Source organism: Achroia grisella, unplaced genomic scaffold (genome assembly GCF_030625045.1).
Source record: "Achroia grisella isolate CSIRO2021 unplaced genomic scaffold, CSIRO_AGI_Agris_v1 utg640, whole genome shotgun sequence".
Classification (NCBI taxonomy): domain Eukaryota; kingdom Metazoa; phylum Arthropoda; class Insecta; order Lepidoptera; family Pyralidae; genus Achroia; species Achroia grisella.
Genome location: NW_026712977.1, coordinates 5,818,661 through 5,844,690, shown reverse-complemented (window position 1 = coordinate 5,844,690; position 26,030 = coordinate 5,818,661). Strand labels below are relative to the sequence as shown.

The following is a 26,030-nucleotide window of genomic DNA, read 5'->3' as shown; positions in this document are numbered from 1 at the left end:
ATTATCATAGACATTTTTTTAAATTTATTTTCTTGGCGAATAGCTACCCGACATCGCCATATATTTATTTGAGCAGTGGGTAATCTAATGTATATATGATTTACATTCTATTGAGGGCACAAAATAATGTTCGCATCAACTTTCACCAACGATCATCTAAAAATGGGTTTTTTAAATAAGTATCTATACCATGATATACAATTATGGTTCTATATAGAAAATAATACTTATCCTCGGTTATCATGACTATTTTCGTAATTGGCGCGCTTGGCCTGTGGAATGACAATTGAAACTCACGCTTATTTTACATTATTTTAATATTAATCTTGAATTATATGTTGCAATATAGATTAAAATTGAATTAATTAAATAATGATTCAAAGTGCATAATAGATAAAATGTTTCATATTTGTTTAATTGCCATGTGTTTGATATTACAAAAGCCGCCATTTTGTTGCACGGCGTGGATATGAAGGCGTTGCCTGGCAACCAGTTACTCAGTTGACTGAATAAAAAGCTTTACGGATGCGACACGGTGTGGCGCGGCGGCGCGGCAGTCGGTAAATTCATTACGTTCATTACGCACTTTGGTTTGGCGGTAGCGAAGTAGATTTATCGAGTCACATAGTCGGTCGTCTATTGTGCCCTGTGCGTGTATTAATAATTAAAGACAAAGTACTGTGTAGGAATATACTATAATCATGGCAACAGAAGTAGCGAACAACGTTCCTGAGAACACAGAAAAGGAAAAGGAACTCAAGGAGGACGCACCGGTAGATAATGGAAAGGAAGAGGTGCCGGCATCTGCGGAAAAGGCTGAAGAGAAGGCAGACGAAAAGAAAGTTGAACCTGCCCAGCCAAAACTAACTGTCCATAAAATTAATTTTGAAAAGGACATCGTCTATCTGTATCAGTTCTCGAGAACTCCTTTGTTACCGTCGATATCCCCGTACTGCTTGAAAGTTGAAACATGGCTCCGTCTCGCCGGCATCAAGTACGAGGTAAGTGTTACTTAATGATTTCCATATAAATAACGCATTCTTTTGTTATTGTACTACTGTGCCTGCTTGCGTAAATATTCTAATATTTTTTATTTACATTCATATTACGTATGTAATATTTTCGATTGCCGAGCTTTTTAATTTTACTTAGATTTATATAATATATATTTTTTAATTTTCTGTATCTAGTTTTAACTGATTATTTATTATATAATAATTGGGCTTCGCGAAATAGCAATATGCGAATAATTACCTACATGCCCAAAATTTTATTTTCTATAATAATAAAATATCAGTAATACAATTGGCCAAAGCATCTGTAAGTAAATAAAGGAAGAAAAAAGAAATTCAGTATTATATAAAGTTACACAAAATTAATTCATTGACAGTTTTAATACCATTGTAACTTTATTTCAAAATTGAATTAATTTTTGATATTATTTTATTAAATGTTGGTAATGATTTCGCATAGATGCCAAAAAATATACATTATTTTCGTAGTCAGTTAAATAGGGTATTTATATTTTTAAAAATAATTATGGTAATATTATATTCTACATATACATGTATTATACTACCTACGTTGTTATAAGAATATGAAAACTGGTAAATTATGCTTACGACATTTCAGTAATGCAAATGTAAAATATTATGTTCTATAGCAACTTAGAACTAGTAAATGAATATATGTCTTATCATCTCAAAATGAAATATATATTTACGTAGCAAAGTTAAAAAAAAAAATAATAGAAGATAGTTGAATGAAAGCATTCCACTTCATTCACTGGTCATGTTAAAACATTCAATTTATGCCTATGATTTCAGAATAATATTAAAATAGTGTTTCTACATTATTCTGCAATAATTATTTACTTTTTCTAGCATTACAACTGGAAAAAGTATAATTATATCTCGAGCGATCGTAGACGGGGTGTATTAGGAGTCACCCCCCTTGGTATTATTAACTGAATTAAATAAGCGAAGTAACATGCAGGGTGAACTACGTAACGGTACTAACATGACATCACACATAATAAATAAATATAATTATTAAATTATGTATAATATAAAATGTATGTCCCACAGTGAAAACTTCTAAAAATTTATATAAATATATATGAAACTTTGCGAAACAAATAAAATGAAAATAAAAATGAGATAACATTTTAGAAACAAGATATAGGCTGGTAAGTATGACATCGGCCTCTCCCGCGAGAGTTCTGTCAGGTATCGATCGATATTATATGTATCCATGTAATGTTACTTAAATAAAATATTCTAACCTATGTTTAATTGTGTAATGATAGGTTTGTTTTTTTGATGAAATGGTGCTCTCGCCTGCTCTTTATGCTGGCGTGGCACCTGTAGAGGATGATAAGATGAACATGAGGTCAGGTAGCCCATCCGTGACAAATTCACTAGAAATTCAACATGATGGTTTCCAGGAGAGTCGTGTGGAGGTTCGTGACATGGTATATTAATCCCGATAGGTTTAGTTAAGCGCTATTAGAAAGCACCCTTATTATGTGATATATTTCCGTCCGTTTATTACTGCGTTGTATTTAAATAACAATGAAACCGATTCGACAATTTTAACAGTATTGACTTATACTGTTGCTGTTAATTTTGTCTGCATTCTGGATATGCAAATATAAAGTAGCTTTGTATTTTTGTTCATTTAAATAATCCAAGGCCCTAAAAATAATTTCTTTTCAAAAGCTTTATCCCTTCAAATTTCGAAATCAACATATTATTTAAGACAAGTGCCCTACAATAATACGTAAATATTACAGCAACAATATAATTATTTTTGTAACACATTTCGAAATCGTCGAATGTGGTCAAATAGCCTTATTTAGTAGTCGGAACGTATAAAATCTAATTACATAAAACCTTACCATCTAATTTAATACCGCTGTATCCAAATAATGTAGGTATATACATTATAAGAATATTCGATCTGCAACTGTACACACTGTATTAGAACTGATTTTAATGCTATGTAATGCTTTTAATTTCGATAGGTATCTACGTTTATTGAGAAGTATCACACAAACAATACACATAATTCTGGTGTATACAAACTAAAATAAAGAATTCGATTTAAAGTTATGATTGATTTTAAAAGGAAACTATTAATTTTATTATTGTAATGGTTTTTGTAGCATATCTTTATTTTATTAGGGTAGTTTCATTGTCAGTATTAATAAGGTTGTTTGTAAACACTATACAATTATACGGTATACCATAAATCTATTACAATGTCGGTGGATTTATTCAATGACAATGAAATGAGTTAATACGTGGAGTTAAAAGTACCATTAAAGAATATCAAAAGTTACGAAACTTTTCATTCCAATGTCGATCGATCGTAATTGGTTTCAAGATTGCTGACATAGTTTCTTGACAACCTAAGTGTTCTTGTTTTTAGTGTATACGTTCTTTTTATTTTTTATTTGCCTTCTATTTTTAGCTATATCCTAATATTATGTATTTATGAGTTCACATTACTTACTCAAAATTACTGTATATTTTATTACGTCGGCTGTTTATGATCATATACTTACAACATTAATTTACAAGATCGTCATTTCAATAATTTGTTCATAGTTTTGCATCTTGTTCAGTCCCTGTTGACTTGACTTGACTTGAGGTCATAGTCACATGTTTATTGTATTTTATTTCATTAAGTACTTATGTGTAATTCGGTTTCTTTAAACAGACAAGCAAGCTATTGATTGATTGTCTGATCTGATTGATACAGTATATCTAAGTTTCAACTAAAATTATTTTGTATTTGCGAGGCAGTGCGGTGGTGTGATCCATAGGGATGTCTATTTTCGCACTTAAGACTGATCATATTAAATGCCTCCATTATCTGTCAATTATTAAAAACTATTGATTGTAGGTGTTACCATGATTAATTGCAAGCAATAGAATTTTGGATTTAGATCGTAAAAGGATGTTCTTAAAAGCTTCAAACTAAATTTAAAATAGTTTTGGTATATCTATTTAACTTGTTCTATGATTAATATTTCTTTTATTATATTATATGTAATATTAATAATAAAGTGTATAAACACTTTAATATTAATAATTACATTTAATAAAATCGTAAAGTCGTGACGATACAAAAACTGTCTATTTATCTGTTTCTTCGTGTTAAGCGTCACATCAAAATAGCTGAAGAAATTATATATAATTATGTTGGTAAATATGAGTCAACATATAGACTAAATTAACTTGAAATAAATACCCTCGAAATGGAGCATTAAATTGAGTAATACGTCGACTTCAATTTTATTGATTATTTAATCTAATAATAGATGGTGATTTACAAAAGTACACGTGTACGAAGTCGCGAGCACCATCAGCATATCATTATGTCAATTATTATATAATTATTCAGTAACAACATTAAAAAGAGTTTAATTGCTTTTAAAAAGACAGTTTTTAAATATCAAAAACTTTGCATCACAGTTATTAGTAGATTGCCCAAAAGGGACACTTATAGACCGCATTTTAAAAAAACTATACTATTAACTATATTTTTTAATGTGCCCTTTTTATATGAACCATAAAAAAATCGTATACGACCCCGACATACTAATCAATTATGCGTGATACAATGTAAAATTACATTAATGTAAGAAAGTGTATTTTATAACGCTCCTGTAATTTATAACGAAATGCCTTATATGTACACAAAACATATAAGTCAATCAAATTACGTCTTTGATTGACTTATATGTTTTTAAAAAAGTCTTCGTGGCATGTTAGTAAGTAACTGCTATATTAATAATTATTTAATGATAAACATAAATATTAGTCATGTTGTGTACAGTTGTGCTTGTTTTTAATTATTATTATTTACATTGGATGCTCTTGGAGTAGGACACGGAGATTATTTGCAATATATTTTTGTAACAACTTTACTTGACCTATATAGATCCATAATAAAGATAATGAAGTTGAAAAAACATTGACAATTAAAGTTTATGGTGAGACTCCAGTAAGACCGGTTTTCACCATTTTTTTAAATAAAAAATTGCATAATTGCCATTTATCTATTATTACATCCATCTTCATATTAAATTCGGATAATTTAGAGTACCGAACTCATCGTGGACATAATGGATACGATGAATACTTGCACTTCGTCATCCATGTAATGGAGAAAATGATTTGTATATCTGATTATAATCGTTATTATTCGTTGTTTTTAATAATTTTATTGGATAGATTCAAGAAGGTGGTATACTATACCGTGCAAGAAAGCAAGTAATCTAGATAGCAATTTCCTGTTTATTAGACGCATTACCTAGTTGTTTGACGGGAATGTTACCTCGCAAGAAAATACTCGTACACTTAAGTAAAACACTTAAGTACTTCAATCAGTTTTTTATATCGTCGAGAATGGAAAAATAAAGAAACTGACGACGGACATCTGTTGGTAAATAATAAACATAACCTAAAAATATGTTTATATTTAAAAAAAAAAATGTTATAATACATACAATACATACTACAGTCCTAATATGCAATGTTACAGTAAATGAAACAGTTTATGAAAATATAATATTCCTTATTTAGAATATGTGTTATTTCAGCTACAAAAAGATAGATAGATAGATGGTAGTGGTAGGTATAGTTCAAGTTCACCTTTGGATGATCACTATCATGATGTGAATTAACGATACATTGATACGAAACTCTGAATAAGTTTATAATAAACTGCTTTCATCTATGTGAGATATTGATTGCTATACCAAAAACAATATAAATAAGTAGACTTACCAATTTTGTAATAGATATTTATATATATTTTTTTTCACGATTTTGCTACAAACAGAACAAGTTAAATATGTTATAAAAGTAAACTGCTAGTTTTAAAAGTAAACGGATAAAATTTACGCTTATATTAACATTTCCATTGCAGGACTACTACAGTAGTTGTGGCATGTGTAAAGTAACTAAATATGGATATACGACAAAACTATTAGTGCCAACAATAAGTAAGGATCGTTACATACACTAGACAGAGGAGCGGGCTGTTTAAGTAATTGCTAGATTGTTTGTGTTAGAAAGAGGGACTAGGTGAGGCAGACTGCATAGGTCTGGCCATATTTCATATCTTCTTTATGGCTTTTGTAATAAAAGTACAAATACCACCAGTATACACGCATGCAATGCGTTTGCTGCTTCAGTAGTTATAATTATTTACAACTAGCAAAGTTATCGTTTCCGTCGTTCCGCGTTTTTTAAATGGTTTATCGTGAAGTGAAGAAGACTTGTAAACTTCCAGTGCCTCGTTTTCGTTCATTAAAATTGAACTGATGCTTTAGCGCGATATTAAACAATGCAGAGCTTAAGACTTATCTCATAAATCACTTGATTGGTTTTAATAACACATTGCACTCACGTCTTTTAAGTTATTTTAATTTGATAAGATTATAATCAAATGTAAATAAAATTTATATATGTTTAGTTTCACAAAGTTAACTTTAAGCTTACGGAATTAATGAAATATTTCGTTAGAATTAGTAAATATATCCTGTAACATCCAAAAAACATTATTGAATGTTACACGATATATTTATCACATTCTGTATTAACAGTTGAATTGAGAATTACTCTTTAAAGCCGGTTGTAAAATAATGAGCCACAATTATTAAATTGGTCGTCAAACAAGCTTGCCCGTATCTAGCATTTGTTGCGCGGGCACGTAGTCAATCACCGGCGTCGGGGAAGGGTGTAGTTGTAGGACGCGTGGTATCCGTCTACGGCCAATGCCCTTTTGTATTAACCTTGTACATACATAGGATACACCATTAATAATACTTTAATAAAACTAATACGTTCGTACCCCACCCGTATCATTACAACACTTTCGATAATGATGTCATCTCACCATACGTTTATTTTATTACGATTGCTGTGATGATGTTTATTTCTATAGATTTCAAAATGGAAGGATCTCGTTTAATTGTACTGTATTATTTGTCTATGTGTATGCTATTTAATATATTTTCCAATTCAGCGGCTATTTTAATGGCTACTTTGCAATTAATGGAGTTGTCACGGTCATGTAGATCTCAATATTACACACTAATATCAATCCTTTGAGGTCATCGCTTTAAAATTATGAAATTACAGAAAAGAAAACAAAACAAAGCAGTACAGTACCTAGAATATTTTATGCCATTGTTGGCGTTCTTATGAATTCGGCATAAAACTTTCTGCTTAGTCATCAATCTAACTCTTACTTACTATATCTTAAGATATAGAAAGGGACCTTCTTAGTTAAGTAACAGAGTAACTTCTGTAGTGTTGTAGAAAACTGTTATTTATCTTTCCCAAACTGAAATTAGAAACCTAATAATATTTTAATGTTACGTAGTTTTTATTGGAAATTTACCTACACATATGCATACCTACCAGCGATCTCTAAAATATTAGTACTTTAATACTTGTTTTACTAAACATTCATAATGGTTAAACAAATTTTCAAACCCTTCTGAATTTTGTACATCAATACTTTTGAACTGAACTACTCTTTCGTCACATGAGCACGCATTCGTGCAAATGACAAGTTTCACTGCATACGCGTGGCGTGTCTTTAAACCGAGTATTTCTTTAGGACTCTTATTATTATAGTTCTTTACTATTTTACGAGTATTGTCTAACATTACAAATTGACAGTATGTAAAAACTTTTTGGATGTTTGAACCATATAATTGAGAAAAACTATTATCGCGGAACTATTTTATATCAACGTAGTAACCAAAAACACTTATTGAATTTTTTGTTTTTTTTTTTTCATTTCAGCAAGTTATATTCCAAAACAGATTAACAACCGATTTGGGTGTAATTTTTTTTAATAGGTATAATGTAGTAAGCAATACATAAAATTTTGTGTGTGTTTTATGCCAATCCAATTAAAAAGATAATAGTTTAGGAATACGAAGTCGCGGCCTCTACTAGTATGCTATATGTTTGCACGGAGTGTAAGTAATCGATAACCGAAATGAAAATAAATGTTCGTAGTATAAAAAGTATATGAAAAGAGAACAATCTAATTTTAAAATATACACTACTCTACACTTAGCTCATTTTGTTAGAATTATTTCTTATTTTATACATTCCATCACGTTCCGTATCGTTGAGTTTGTAAATACAATATGTTGCGGCCGTGTTATTTATTCAATCACGCTTTAACATGAAAATAGAATGAAATGGAATAAATATACACCGATAATTTATTTAAGGATTTTGTAAACTATATACAGACCATATATTTTTAAAATATATTTATTTAAATAGTTACTAAGCGACGTGTACTTGTAGACGACAATACAAGCTAATATTATCAATATAGTTTTTATTGGAAATTTATTTACACATATGCATACCTACTACCGATTCTCAAAAATATTTGAGCCAAAGTAGAAGTTTTAGTTATGTTCATCCGGGTGTCCAGCGTCCTATGCCACTGGGCGACAATAACTCGCAATGTGAAAAATTGTACCTCATGGCACTGATACTATATAGGAAAGAATAATGTATTTAATTACTATTTTTGTGCAGTAACATTAAATTTGGAATATGTCAGTGCTAATATCGATAGATGGCTTCTGGGAAAAGAACAAAAAACTTACTTATTAATCGTCTTCTATATTCTCTTATCGACGCATACTATCCATCTATATTTTGGTATCCCTTTTAAATTATGACACTTAATCTTTTTTTTTAGAAGATTATTAAGTTAATAAATACACATATGCATATTCTTGGGAAAAAGACGTCTGGGTGAATATCTTAATCTCAACTTTTTCAGTAGTTTCGATGTTTCGATTTATGGGCTCTCCATTTCATGTGTGAATTACAGGATAAAAAGCATGAGGATCTTAGTCTTCCGGAATGGTAAACTTAATAAACATTTTTGAGTCGTCAAATTATGAATTAGTTTTCTAATAAAATGTAACATTCAAACGAACAAACGAACCAAAGTCTCTTCCCGATTATCTAAAAATAATGGAATTAATGTTCAGAGAAATTTTTATAGAAATTAAAAAATAGCATTATACCACTATTGCTGTCATTAATTAATTTTTACCTTTAACTTTTTAGAAAAAAAAAACAAATAATATTGTTAGACAATCAGTAACCCAGCACGACAAAGTATTGGGCGAATGTAAAACGTTTAACTGACTTGATGACGCATTAGCACGAGTTTATTATTCGAACAGGGAACTTTGTTTCGCTGACATATTTGGTGGTGGTATGTCGGCCGAGTCGCGCGTGTGCCAGCCCTCAGCTGCTAGATTTGTACGACGGAAGTAACACAGCGTTGCTTAATGCCACTGCCACTTAACAAACCCACTGATTCGTATTCGGCACAAGCAGTCGTCTATAAAATAACTAGCACCTGCACCGTTACTGCATGCCCTTCATTAAAGATATCGTAATACTATATTGATTCAGAGCGTATCGATCAGCAGTTTTGTCTGACAGATACAACTTTCGTAATTGCTAGTCAAATATTGTTAATGTATACATATTGGGGATATGTAACTAGTAAAAATTTATTTATCTTTACGAAATTGAAGTTTAATTATTGACATTTATTTAGCTATTACATTTACATAGTTGTAAAAATATTAACATATTTATTGATATTTTAAATGAATAACAAGATTGCTGGTTTCTTACCTCTTAGAGACCTGACCCTAATGTGAAATGAAAAGTGAAACCAAAACTTATCAAATAGATATAACTGAAAAGGAATAGGTATAATATATGTATGTCTCGATGTGTACTGCATATTACTAGAGCATACATCTACTGAGCAGCGTATACCAGTAGTACTAGTCAATTCTATTCCATTATTAACCACAGAAACGCATAGTAGCAAAGATTAGCTATTGATACAAAGTATGCCGGAAACACTAACTCATCAATCATTAGACTTTTAATTAGATAGAAAGTGGTTACCTCAACTATATTTTTTTTAATTAGTCCTATTAGGAGCATTACTTGACATGTGTTGCAATAAGACCGAGAAACCGCAGCAGCGAATTGGCCACTGAGCTATGAAATCATGCGGCTACGGTATGCCGACTGCACTTTCTCGTGAGTGCGGTAGTAGCTTAATGTTTGTATCACACACACTACACTTACAAGTGTGCGTTATAATTTTTAATATATACACTTAATTAATTTGATTATTAAATGTATAGCCATATACACATATATTTAATAGCAATTAATTGAGATTACATTTGTCTAATCATTTAAAAAAGAAAGCAACATCATGTAACTGGGTAATGTATTGAAAATAAATTTGTATTATTTTCTGAAAATATATTACATATTAATGTTATAGATTTGAATTTGGTATCGATTTAGATATAATGGGTTAATATAATATATAAAAAAGTTATAAGATATAAAAAAGTATTATTTATTTTTTGTAAGGGGTTTGCTATTTTTGAAATCAAGACTCATCTGATTTTAGTTATAAATATAACCAGACTGGCTTTAGTGAGTTAATTTATACCATACCGGATCGCGTTTTAATTATATGTTGCCGTAAACGTTGTCACTAACGGTGAAAATTATTAAAAAATTATATCTCGTCATTGTAGATTCTGCTATGAAAATATGAAATAATAGGAACTGTAGATCTAAAAATTTCAGGAAATTAAATAAGCTTTCTACTTAGCCGTTGCTGAGAATACAACGAAATTCTTCTACAAGCCATAACATTTGGCATTATTATAAAAGAACACTGTACATTATTACAGAAATGACATATTGAAAAATGATAAAATAGACACCGTTTCGAAACCTTTGTTTTGTAATGAATTCTTGTTCTTTGCTCCTAGTCACATGAACATTCCTAACATTGCTGACCATTATATCTTAATTGACTTTAATTGCACCAACCAGCTTATCTCTGTGACGCGTCATATAGAACAATTTATTGCACTTTTCTTTATACTATTTTAGACTGTTATATTATACCATTTACTTTATACCATTTTTGACTAAATATTACTTATATTTTGTAAAGACTTGGTTAAAAAGGCGATGATCAATTGTATTTCACATTGACGAATAAAACTACAGTTAAACGTACGTTTGTAAGTTATAGTAAAACATTAATGATATAAACTAGTTACAAAAAACATAATAGTCATTTTTAAAAAGAATTTATTCTCTGTCTCTTTAACAAGTGTGTGTGTATTAATATTTCAAATAAACATTCTTGATGATTGATATGTATTCAATTTACTTTGCGTACAATGGTAGTACATATTTACAACCATAATATAATTATGATTCATTTATTGTCGTCGTGACATATTTGGTTTCGATTATAGTGTCACTATATACTTATTTTTTCTTGTAAAAGACTTTGTATTAACCTATTTCTAATAATTTATATCTTTCTAATAATTTATATCAAAGCAAAATCGAAACCATATAGCGTGACTTTGTCCGTCTTTACCATCGTTTCTTTTTGTCCCTGTTTTTGAAAATGGAATGTTACGTGATGATGGCTTCAGGGGTGTAGAAATGATGGATAGTTGTAGTAATCAAGATAGTAAGCCAATTGCTTACTATCTTGAACACCGACCATGCAACCTGGACCATGGTTATAAATACTTTGTCTAAATACATTACTTTGGATAATTTAAATGAAATACAAAGAAAATAAAAACGTATTTACATTATTTTGTAGCTGTCGCGTAAGGCCATCGAAATCTCATACTTTTCCTAAATCATTATCAGCTGAACCCGCCATTTCATTACCTGTGTTATTCGGGATAACCTTAGATTATAACTTTTGTAAACCGATTGAAATAAAATAAATACTACGTTTTAAATTCACATTACGGCTATATATAAATAACTATTAATTTAATTTATTATACATAACTTTCAAGGACACAACTTTGATTTATCGAAAAGAGCCGGTAAAGTTATCATTCTGCATTGTGATTATTATAAATTACATTGTAATATGCAAAATAGGTAATGTATTATATACTTACGGTATGTAATAAATGAAGGCAGTGGTTATAACTAATTCATTTGACCCTTTGTTGCCGTTTTTACATAGTACAGTCATCAAAGTATTTTGAAATGTGAACCATTGCGAAAACGTTGAGAAAATAATATTTTGAAATACTAATAATTTAATATGTAATTAAATATTACACTGGTCACGTATTTGTACGTGCATGACGAACCGCAATCCGTATGCGGGCCCTAGCAAATTCATACGTGCGCAGCACCTGACCGAATTATCTAAAACATAATGAGCTGTGTGATAAATAAACGCTTTCAAATTGTTGCTCCAGAATTTTTGAATAATAACTACTCATTGTCACCCGTGATAAAAAGAATGTCACCCATGTTTAAAGATGTTACAATAATAATAGTCCTATTCGCGAAAATACACCTTCATCCGGTTAGACCAGACGCGTCGTCAGCATAAACGAAATAACATATACGTTACTGTTAGTATTTTTTTTTTGTAATGACACTCGGACTCCTAACCTACAGGTCTTAAGTTTCCTCTTTTTAATATTATTGAATTTCCTACTTATATTGTGTGTTATGTACTCTATTATATGTATATATATCCATATAATGTAGTATTAACAGCACAGTTTATATATTAAGTGTGCTATGTATATCATAGCGCCTTAATATAAAAACTGTGTTGTATATTATAAAAATATACTGATATATATATATATATATATATATATATATATATATTCCAGCGACTTATTTTTCAAGTTTTTAATTTTGAGGCTACTACTCTGAAGAGCGATTTTTGTAATGTACGATAATGAAATAGAGCACCCGTCGGCGCTATCGGCATGCTTGCGGGGGGTACCAGTGGAGGATAATAAAATGAGTATGAGGTCAGGTCAATTAACCTATCGTGACAAATTTATTAAGAACGAATGATGATGGTTTCCTGGAGGAACTAGGTGGTCGACTAAACGAGCTGACATCTGCGGAGTGTTTAGGTTAGGTTAGGTTAGCACAGAGTCACTATTTAGGGCGAAAACGGTATTGTTAGTAATGACCACTAATGACACTTGATAGAAATGATGGTGTTCGAGGTTGTGCTGTAAGGACGTATGAAATATGTATAAGTAAGATCTGAAAATTGGAAAGAAAGTTGAATGCAAACGGGCGGAGGTAAACGAGCTAGCATGGATTCCGGTGTGCCTGAGTCACGGCAAGGTTGTTACACTTGCCCTTATCACATCGTCTGTCCACTGTTGTTTGCAAAATGAACTTATAACTTATTTATTTATATTTAACACTCACATAAATTATGGAACAATGCAACAACAAGTAAGATAAATCCATACCAACACATCGCTGTAAAAATGACCTCGATATCTGTAGAAACAACAACAATATAGATACAACATTAATAGATATTATTCTTATTGGTGTTTATTGAATTTATGAGTGTACAATTTTCAGCGGGTTTGTCTTAATTTGTGTTAAAAAGTGGCGGATTATATACGGGAATTTAAAGAACTTCTACGTTTTCGTCTTTGGCGATAATTGATTCAACTTCATCCGGAAGTCTACTACAGGGTGAGTACGGAGCGTCCATTACATTGTCTCGACTCGCCAATGAGAGTAAGTTAATTAAATTTCCATACATAAGTTATAAAATATTAGTGAAAAATGAACGTAATGTTTTAAAAATAATATTCACTTCCCAATTTTATTTCCTGTACCATAAGTAAAAAGAAAATATTATGGTAAATCCATAAGGAAACCCGTGCAAAATTCGTGCGCCTAGATGTAGGAGAATCCAGCAGAATTCATAAGCTAACTAGCTACAGGCTTATAAATACATGTATATTTAATACACGTATTTTTATAATATACAATATTGTACATAAATATTATTTATAAATAGAATAGAATACAAAGCTCAAAGCCTCCGCCCCACATTTCGCAACTTTGTTGTAGGCATTTTATGAAGTTATAGCGATACCCGGAATAATTTCATTTATACTAAGATTTCCACGTAATGTGACTGATATAAAGGCATACCAAAGCGATCAAAATTCAAATATGTTCTACATAGTATGCTCTACTTGGCGTAAAAGCTAGTACGTTGTGATTACTACAATACCAGTGCACATGTTTGTGAAGTATTTGCGATAGTTATACATTTGTTATGCATTGATTGCATCAATATTTGTTTTATTATGAATGAGTTTATCAAAACCTAGTCAAGCTTTTGATAAAATAAACAAATTTTGATGAAATATGCTGTGCGTGTTAAACAATAGATGTTACAAGTATTTGTGACAATGTAATATTAAATGTACTAATTTTATTAATGTGTAATAATAGTAGTAATTTCCATTACAAAAGTATGTTTACAGCTAACAAATGAAACAAATTATTTTTCATCAAATTTACATGGGCTCATACTGCGGTTCGCCGGTCTGCCGGACGCTCGCAAAGGACGCATCCCCGTTGCTCGCGTTTGAGGGACACTCACAATTTCATAATGTTTAAATATGTTTTTTGAGATTAAGAAAACTGCTACTCCACCCAAACCCGAGTATACAAACACTGGAATGTTATTCATCCGTCTCAATTACTCTCGATCGTGTAACATTTGGGTTTTTGTTTAGGCTTTAAAGTACTTGCGTTAGAGACTATTTGTAACAAAAACACTGCTATTTTTGTTTTACTATAACTTTATGTTTTTACTTTTCGGTGTACTACGTAGCTGCTTTAGTTGCATTATATATATTGCATAAATATATATAATAATACATTCAAATTGATAAATACTTTGTATTAATTTATTATTTACAGTTTACTATATATTTAAAAAGAGTTCTATTGTGGTATTGTTTTTCTTTTTAAAGCGCATAGCTGTTACAAGTTTCATATCTTATATACCTGAAACATTGCAACCCACGGACAATGACTATTATTCTTAGAATACTTTTGTTTAAGTAACGGGAACACATTGTGTATTTACAGTGTTTACACTTAATGCGTGATATACTTAACAGTAACCTACCTACATCGTAAAAATTAACTTTGATTCTCTGTTGTTTCCACCTGCACGTTATTTTACATGATTAGTGTATGTACGTTAAACATCTAGTACAATGCTACTTGTATGTACACAAGCATTGTATTCAGTTAACTAAACCCACTAATTAATCTTGTTTTTGTTATCCATATGTTGTCAGTGCTTAAGAGACATAATTTAAATTATGCAGCGCCTAGACCACAGACCAATAATACCATAGTTTTAAGATTTCCTTCATAGTAACACTTGTACCAGTATAGTTGTTATAATTTTCTAAAATACTAAGTTTACACTGTTTTAAAATAAATATTTACATTACGTGCAGGGTTTTCCAGACATTGTTTAAAATATTTAGTTAAAATTATTTGTTAACTTGGCTATACATAGGTCACGCCGCTGCCGTCAGCCGCCAGTATGTTAGGTACTGCAACACCGACAAAATCGGTTGTTTTGGCTAGTCGCCTACGGCTTTCTAAACATCCCGCAAATACAAAAATTACTTATACTCATTCTACTCAAAATATAAACTCGCCCCTGCTGTTGATATTATATTTAAAGCTCCTCCGACTGGAACGTGACGAGACGTGTTATGTATAATTTGGAAACTTTGTTGCGTTTTATGTGTATTTGTTATTTTAGTTTCTCACCGGATGTATTTGATTGCAATATTTTTGCGTGGGGTTGTTTGCAATATCTGTTTAAATACAGAATGTTACCCGTACATAATTAAATAATAGATTTAAAAAAAATAACACTAATTTATTTATAATTTGCTGTTAATTAGAGTTTAGTTGCTGGTACATATTAAGCGACATTTGTTTACAAAGAATTACACTTTACTAATTTTTATATAAAAATTACAAACATTTTGAGAACCTTGTTTTTCGGTTCTAAGGTATGTTCCAACAAAAAAATAGGTGACGTAGCATTACGATTTCTTCCGAATCTGTAATAATCGGTTTATTATATATAAATCGGTATTTTATGAAAGTAATACGTCAATTTAGATATGTCAATCTATCCCTACATTAAATTAATGCCTTGATGCTGGTTCATATAAATTTAACTTTAATACTTCGTCATGAAGGACGCAAAATAAAATTCATCTCTCGTCGTAACAAGCGGTTTTAAAATAGGGAAATCTAATTTGTATGTCATATTATTAGTATGGTTAATGGGTTTTAAATAGATGCAAAATGATGAGACTCTTAATTTAAGGGAATTGACACGAAATCTTGGTCAATGATAATAATAACCCAGAACCATTCACACAGCACAATCTAAGTGTAGCGCAGTCCCAAGCTAAGTAGAGTTTGCGTTATGGCTATTAGATAACTGATATCTTTGCGCTCTGTATTTTAGGGGGAAAAGTTAAGAATGTAAATTGAATTAAAAAATACATATATAACTAAGCTGTAAGTATCCTATAGGTATATTTTTATTATTCTTATGTTTTTTATATTAAGTAGCCAGTATACTATCAAAATCGTCAGGTGTAAGTGATAAGTAATGCAAAAGCTACTAAGGTACTTGCTCTTTGATACAAAAAGAAGAGCCTGTATGAAAAATATTAGTAAAATAATATCCTAATTTGTCACAAATGAAACAAATAAGTTTAGTTCTTATAACTGTAATAATTTTAGTTAATAAGGACTGCGCATGAACATTATTATAGTCCTAAACTCAGAAGTAGTATTCGTACCAACTGATTGAAATAAGCAATGTGTCATACTCTGACAATGTGAATACAAACGTCTGCAAAATACGGGGCTCAAACCTGCTATGTTGGAAACGAAAACAATGTTAAAGTCATACAATGAAGGCGGTTTTTATTATTCATCGTTGTATGGGTGTGATAAAACCATTTTAATTGCGTGTCTAAATTGTTTTTTATTTATGCAGTGTTAAGTACTATTGATTAATTTTGCAAGTGTATCGATTTTCGTAAAATTTGACAAATTATTATCTATTTTGGGAACACTCCCATTACGGAGAACGGGCGCCTAGACGCGAGGGTCGGCAACCGAGAGGGCTTCGACCTGAGAGGTGTGGGCGCCTGCGCGACCCCGCCCGGAGCCCGGCCATCGACCAACCCCGCATCTCGGGGTGTACCGCACCGCCGGGCCCGGCCGCGAGCCTCCAGCCACCTACTGTACCTAAAATATATCTGGGCGCACTAATGTTAAAACGCTACTTATTACAACTTTATGCAAAGAAGATGCTACAGAATTACAATATATAATGTTTCACAAGGGATATTAATTACCGAAACTAACTAAAAATATATTTTGTTGATGAGTCTTATATTTTCTTTGTTTCGGTTGTTCCTATAATAATAAATATTATTGGATAATAATAATAGGTAATCTTTCTATTTATTTGTTTCAATGAAAACATGAATTTTACATGAACATTATTAATCATTTCAATACTTAATTTTTATTATGCTAATAATGGTCATAATTCGTTTTAATTTTGTATTTTTGTACCCAGTTATCTGACCTCGTGCATTATTAAATATATAGTATATAGTAATTGTCAAGTTATGTTATTGAAGTAATTCCTTTTTTATATACATAATTTTTTTTGGATATTATATTATACTAAAAGTTGTTAGTATATTAATATCCAATTTCCGTAATACGGCATCACAATGACCGACGACAACAGGGGTGAAGTTGTGGGGTGCAGGGCGGGGACACGCTGACCGGCCGCTGAACTCCGTCTGTCAAAATCAATACAGCTGCTCCCCGCACCGTGCAATGAGCTTGCGCTCGTCTCGAGTCCGTTGGCATGGCAACCCGGTCAGATAAATCATGCCGGGCTGGGATGCCGCCGCCCCCACCCCATGACACGCGATCTCTCCCTGCTCCCCCTGCCCGTTAGTCGCGCCACGGCCCACTCTCGTACAACACTTGAATCGCTGCGACTATCATAAAGTTCATTACTTTGACAACCTGTTGTTGCCACGTGGAAGTAAAAATTCAATATGCAAAGTTTTGCTAACTTAAGCATCCACGTCTAGACTAAAACATTTCAGATGTTGTAACATCAAACTGAAATAATTTAAATGCTACTTAAAACTTATATTTTTGTCTTATGGATGATAAAGGAATGGTGCAACCGCCAGTACTAGCAGTTTATACTGGCGTGGCACACGATATGATAAGATGATCATGATGTCAGGTCGGTTAGCCCATCCTGGTAAATCCACCATGAATTTATCACGACGGTTTCTAGAGGGAACCACGTGGAAATCAATCTGATATGGTACATTGTTTGCAATGGTCTTAATCCACATTACTAACAATCCCCTTTAACCCGGGAACTTTAATGTTTCATTTCCTCACGTACTCTTTAATTCATTTATTTAATTGAGGCTACTAATGACATATATATATATTATAAATATAAATACATTATAGATTAATAACACACATCTATACATCTATACTCTATACATATAAATAAAAATGGAGTGTCTGTTTGTAATATTGAAATAACCGTTTTTTACTACATGCATATGAATATATATATATATACGGTACATATACCAAAAAAATATTTATTCTAATTTTTGTCTGTCGGTCTGTCGGTCTGTTTATTCTGGCTAATCTCTAAAATGGGTGGACCGATTTTGTCGGGACCTTTTTTTTGGCAGGTAGCTGATGTAATAAGGAGTAACTTAGGCTACTTTTATTTTAGAAAAATAAAGTTAAATTCCACGCAAAAAATAAAGTTAAAGTCGCGGGAACAGGTAGTATGAAATAATAATAAAATATAACTATTAACTACATTGTTTGTGTGGTCACGGTACTGACGTCTGCAATTTGATACGGTAGCGCCGATACACCACCCCCTTCAGGCAGTAATCCTCCTACATGAAGGTGGGCCTTCTAATGAGACTACACTGTACTGTGTAAATGATAGCTAATAGTTAATCTGTTAGGGTAGCCTTACATGACTGCATTTATGCTGCAACTGACTTTATTTCCATTTCCACAGTGCCATCTAGTCCCAAGCAGGGTTGTGTTATGGATACCAAAGAACGGATAGATTTTTTTTTTGTAAGTACATACATAATAACCATACGAGACAACCAGAACATTACAAACAATCATACACATGAATACAAATGCTTGCGTTGTGCGAGGAATAGAACCTGCGACCATCTGAAGTAAAGCGTTGTGCGAAATCGCTAAACCACTGAGGAAATAATAAAATTTGCATAAACGCTAAAAATTATGACTATCCGAAGGATTTTACTTGAAATATTTTTAAATTACAGTGAAGTCCGGCGAAATATGGTCATCCTTTGTGCGTTAGATTGATGCATAAGTTTTATTGTACAATAGCTGAGCCCGCGACTTCGTGCCCGTGGTGCGATAATGGTTTATAACTAGTTTTTTGTTTATTAATCGTTTGTAATAGATTATTACAGTAAATTTGAAGTGAAGCTCACGATACATTAGTGAAAATCGCACCCAATACGGTTAAGTGGTTACTGAGATTAACGCCCACAAATATCCTTGTTTTGGTTTTTGTTACGTCGGTAAAGTCTCCTAGAAATTGTTTTTCTGATATATATTTTCTAAGTACCTACAGACAGCGATCGTTTACATTTTTTATTATATGTATAGATTTTGGCGCTTAGCTGTGCTTGTAATTATAAAAGGCCCTAGTAGCGAACTTTTAATTAACTATTTTTATAAACTAATGTATGAGCAGTATTTTTTTTAAATATTATAATTAATATTGCAATGTGTGATTAATTAACAGATTAGTACTGATATGAAATAATATTCGCAATGGGTTATGGGTCGCTGGTTATATTCATCACATCATGTATAACGTACGTACGATGTGAAATATTCTACTACGTTTATTTCCATGCCTTAAAATTGGGCTATGATTGAATCTGGTCATAATTAAATAATTATAACCAAATTTTGGACAACATATTATATTTTATACCTATATTATTTTTAAGTATAATTTATCATGAATTTAATGTTAATTATTTAAAAAAAACCCTTATCGGTCTTATTCTTATTATTTCGCTTGTTCTCTTCACTTCTTATATTTTCCCTCAGAGTACTAGAATTGAATATTTGAATTGAATATTTTATATGTCATGTAAATATATATTTGTTTCAGAACGTCGATCACAAGGCCAAGTTCCGGTCCAAAAAAGGTCAACTGCCTTTTGTGGAGCTGAATGGCGAAGAAATCGCTGATAGTGCTTTCGTTATCAAGGAGCTTTCTGAGAAATATAACAAAGATCTTGATGCAGGTTAAATTTTACTATATTATTATTTTATTTATGTTTCTATATAATATAAACCTATCTATGTATTATACATATAAACCTTCCTCTTTAATCACTCTATCTACTAAAAAAAACCGCTTCAAAATCCGTTGCGTAGTTTTAAATATTTAAGCATACATAGGGACGGACAGACAGCGACAGCGACTTTGTATTATACTATGTAATGGTTTTATAATCTCGCTAAAATCAATAAAGATTTAACAACTCAGGGGCTTAGAAAAATTGATTTATAGGTTAACATTTTTCTAAAATAAGAATTTATTTATATTGACGAATACTGTACATACAATAGTGTAGAAAAATGTTTTAATCACTCAATCGCCCTGAAATAATTAAAAGATTAAGAACTATTTCTTTGACGAGTTGGTATGTAGTAATCATTGGATATTTCTTCGCTTCCGTTGTTTTTAGTTTGTTTAATAGTACACTGATTCAAGGTTTATATGTATAATGTGTTTTATTTTATATCTACATCGAATGTGTGAAGCATGGGCGGATAGCTAGTATAATATATAGTCGATACAGCTTCCAGATACACCACTGTAGAACGGACCCGGGCGATGTCAGCGACCTGAAATCCTAGATTTCTAGATAGTAACGGGTCGTCGCGCATGTGCATTTAGTTTACATAGGTGCACCTGTTAACCTATTTGTTATGTACCTGCAGCACTGACGCCGGAACAGCGAGTTGTGGCACACGCGATGATCTCCATGATCGAAAATCACCTGTCTTGGGTGATTCTCTGGTGGCGCGCCAAGTATCCGGATAGTGTCATCAAGGGCTACCAAGTGAATCTACAAAATGCCCTGAATACGCGTTTGCCAAATCCTATACTAAATTTCTGCTACAAGTTTACATCTGGGCGTAAGGTAAATATTTATGTTTATATTATAATGATGTTTAATATTATTTGTATTTATTAAAATTTACATAAATATTTCCAGAAGACAATTGTTACATCAAACATCAAAATTTATTTGTATTTCTCATTTAAATTACAATTATTACAAAATTTGTTAATAATTTAAACAAAGGATGTTGTGTTCAAAGTTTAAGGAATAGAGTTCCTTAGTTTTCCTTATGAATAGTTATTAGGTATAACAATTAAATTATTAATAAATCCTATCGGTCCAAGGGAGTACAATAATTTATCATATCTAAAAGAAATAGATACTGACATCATAGCTGTTCCTTTGTTTAGATATCGAACCGCATAACACTTTTTGTATGTTTTTGATGATTTCTCTAAAAAACTTTCTAATTACAAATGTCTATCCTATATATTTTGTAGATGAATTTGAAATTTAGCAATACTTAATTATAGCCAAGAAATTATACAACATGAATACCAATTATCTGGTTTTGTAGGAAAATTTATTATATTGACTGGAATAATAATTTTATTGTCTTTATTATTAAATTGATTTTGTGACTAACAGAGCGAACAGGCAAATAGAATATTGCGGTTTGATTATTAATATCGTACATATATGTTTTTACTTTTGTTAGTATATGTTGTAAAATTTGTTACAGGGCATGAAGAAGGCAAAGGCTCATGGTATTGGAGTCCACTCTCAGGATGAGATTTTAGAATTCGGCAAGAATGATCTGCGCGTACTCTCCGACTTGCTCTCTGATAGGCCATTCTTCTTTGGCGATGAGCCTACTCTGGTGAGTATTCATGTATTTAGAGAATTGTTGTGAATCTTTTAAGGCATTATGATGGCTTACATATTACATGTTAATTAATGAAATTTTAATTACAAAATAACAACTATAGACTTATGTTATAATCGAAATGGAACTAAAGAAAGAATAGGGTAGGTTGATAGTACTTTGCTTCGTTATGTTTATTGATTGTGTATTCGAAATGTCGACCATAATAACAATAACCATTATGTTAAAATGATCAACCAACTATTATTAGTAGTATGATGTATAAGGAGCGAATAGGAGAGAACAAATCTCCACTCGCTACCCCCGCGTTTGGGCTGTAGGTAACAAATAGGTCAACAGGTGTAAACTATTTAAACCAAATGCAAAGCACATGCGCAACGACCTATTGCTATCTAGAATTCTAGGACTTCAGGTCGCTGACGTCGCCCGGGGTTTACCACGTCGAGCAGAGTTTTAACTGCAATAGGAATTGGTACAATTTACTAAACAATTCGTACTACAAGTGGCGTTGTCAGTAATATTAAAACTCGGAACTGTACCCACGTGTTACTCGTTATTCTTGGTAAAATTAATGTATGTAGGTACTAATTGGTGAATACTAGCTTAAATAATATTACATTCTATATTCTTTGACATAATTGTTAGTTATTTCATCATCATAGCTAGGTCACACTTACATATAGGTATTTATATTATACAATTGTCTGACTTGGGAAAATCTATTTGACAGCTGGACGTGGTAGCGTTCTCAAATCTCGCACAACTGCACTTCATTGACAAGGATGTAGCTCATCCCCTGCGAGACGCGATGAATGATTCGTTCCCCAATCTTGTTGGGCTGGTCTCCCGCATCAAGGAGCGTGCTTTCCTCGACTGGGATGACATCTGTACTACTCTTGACCTGAACGCACATCTCCCTAAGCCTGTGAAGGAGGTCAAAGAAACCAAGGAGGGCACTGGGCCTGCTGAAAAACAGCCGCTGCCAGACGAGCCGGAAAAGGGCAAGGTACGTTATGACTCCACAACATCTTTTTTTCTGTGTGTGTGCTAGACTAGTCAATAATATATGTTTGATATTAATGGCTAATCAAGTAGAATCTAAAATTACTATGCTTCTCAAACTTATGCACACTAACTTGCCGAAAGTAGTTTCTTTTATTAGGTAAGTTAGAATTAACTTTTGGAGAACGCTATAAGTTAATAAGTTACTGTATATTAATAACATTTTTATATTCCATTATTTTACTGTTTTAGGGCGATGAAAAGGAAAAAGAACAGGAGAAGGAGCCCGAAGATAAAAAGGAGAAAGACAACGAAAAAGAAAAGTAAACAACAAATAATGACGCGGCGCTCGAACTTGATAAGCAAGTTACATTAGGATACAAGTTGAATTATACACTTAAGAGTCAGACTCGTAATAGATTCTGTAAATTATAAGCGTGTAAATCCATTTGTCTTTCCCGTTCCTTTCAGTTATTGATGCTTGTGCGTCTATTATAATGATTACGCGTTTTGTTTTGATTTATTATCATTTGAAGTATAAATTCATTCGATTGTATTAATGTATTAAGAAAGTGTCATAGAGGTCTATTAGTTGTCGTAATTAACTGAGATTATTGTAAAATTGATTGTATTATGAATCTGTTAAAATGCTTGGTATAATTATTTTCTTAATATGTAGGTAACCATTTATTTTGAAAATTGTGAAATAATAAAATTAATATCTTATAAGGCAATTTGGTTGTTAGGGTACTTACAGGATTAGGTAAACGTTTATTCGAAGGAAATTCTAACTAGCATAAATATAATGGTATAAAACTGTTTAATTCATAATGCATATTGTCATGTCATATATAGAAAAGTACTCCTTTCAATCTAATATTTCTTGAGATAATTCCAAGATATTAATTTTAATTAATCTTATGTAATGAGAATAGAACTTATATTAATTACGTCTATTTTACGACTGTGGGCAATTAGCACTTATATTATATTATATTATATTAGCCCTAGCGCCCTAATTAACTGAAATGTGTAACGCTACAAAATTTAAGTGTAGGTATAATTAAACCAAAAATTGTCTGATGTTTAGTAAATAATTGAAAGTATTATGCGTTCGGAAATTTTGAAGCTCGTATGCAACGGAGCTGGTGTGAATGAAAAGAATGTTTTTGAGATTCCTGTATTTTATTGGTTTTTACAATTAAAATTTACAATTTACAAATTTTTGATAAACGAGAAAGCCTGGAAGACTGTTTTTCATGTAATTATGTAATTCATAGTCCATAAAATTTTTATATTGTATTGTTAAGATTTAGAAACGAATATACTCAAATTTTGTATGTACGAAATTAATTCAATTTTGTGTGTTTATTCTCTATATATTACTTCAAAAGTCTATCGCTATATCTGTCTGCAATAAAATTTATGTCTTCAAGGTATTTCGGTATTGCATTCAAGGGTTATTTAATAGTGATACGGAATAGTTGTGGGTTAAATGTTTTCATCTTTGTGACTCTGATAGTGGTATGGAATGTGTTTATTTGCACACAGTCTGAGCTCAACTATACATTATTTTACCAAATACTCAACTAAGACTGCTTTCGAGTCAATGCTCTCGGAAAATTGTTACATAGTTTGACTGATTAATTAGAGTAACAAAAGTAATTTTCATCGATTTTTTAATTGTTTGCGGCGTTAGTCACTGAAACAGGCTTGTTATAACATTTTAGCAACTAATTCACTTAATTACATTCCAATTTCGTACATTACTTGAAAAGCTTAAGACTCCATCTCATCTGTCCAGTTGAGGGTATGTTACACTATCATAGCATTTATTTTTCTGTATGAATCATAGAATACACGAGCTTCACTTCATAAGTCTTTAGTGTTCGTCTAACTATTTGGTTATTATCTAAGTCAGCGTTTGGTCATATTGATTCGTTTGCGTTTTTTCCAACATCCTTACAGTCTAATAAACATTAGAATATAATAACTGTAAGCCTAGAGATCTGAAATTATAACATATTAATATCATTTAAATGATAACTTATCCTAAGGTTAATAAATAGACATAGGTGTACGTAACCGTAAACCGTGTTACGTTTCGTTAGTGTAAGGCGTGTGTAGAACGACGCGGTGGAGAAGATAAGGCTCGCTCCGCTCGTAGGTATAACCAGTTACTCGTAATAAATAAAATAGAGCAGAATTTTATTTGACGTAAGACTTTTGATTTCATGTTCTTGGGGTAAGGTTGACTCAGTCCCTCCCGACAACTGCTGACCATCACTGCCATTAGTCTCAGATATAAGGATTTAATAATAAGAAAGTAAATAGTTTAGGAAATGAGGTTGTACTCCAGTGCGGGCACATATTAGTCGCCTCGCTTGGAACCTCACTTCGTATATATATCTCAATATTACATTACCAAATCAATAGTTATAGATGTAATAATATTACAAGACATCCATTGGAAAGCCTGTTTCAGTGTAATGCAACATCATGTCGGGGACAATCTCACTTACAGGTTTAATGGTAATTAATGCACACTACAGGCACATAAAATGAACATTACCAGGTTGTGGCTATCGGAACATGGTAAACCTACGCGTCTCGCGCAACGTGACCAAACGTGACGTGACGTGACCAGACGATGTGACGCGATGAGAGTGTGTAGCGGTGTATGTGAGATGAGATGAGGTGAGATATTCGCAGGCGGCACATTTAGTGGTAGTATACGTACTTTAGTAAGACTAGGTTTAAAACAATAATCTTTTGATCACATTCGGCTCTCATTAAGCTACATAATTATTAAGTCGGGAAAATAAAGAAAAGGATCTACGGATATTGACTTGCATAGAACAACGTTTGGTCCATGCCTTGGTAATTAATGTGTAAAAGTAAAATTTATAA

At 31.8% G+C, this 26,030-nt stretch overlaps 1 protein-coding gene across 1 annotated transcript; it reads left to right on the top strand.

Annotated features, from left to right (window-relative positions):
• The first annotated feature begins 536 nt into the window (after window positions 1–536).
• Window positions 537–26,030, top strand: LOC131849325 (failed axon connections). Its single transcript, XM_059199365.1, has 6 exons — window positions 537–1,001; window positions 20,269–20,404; window positions 21,108–21,310; window positions 21,975–22,112; window positions 22,849–23,124; window positions 23,373–26,030. The coding sequence occupies exons 1-6, from the start codon at window positions 702–704 to the stop codon at window positions 23,445–23,447; spliced, it is 1,128 nt and encodes a 375-aa protein (XP_059055348.1). The 5' UTR covers window positions 537–701; the 3' UTR covers window positions 23,448–26,030.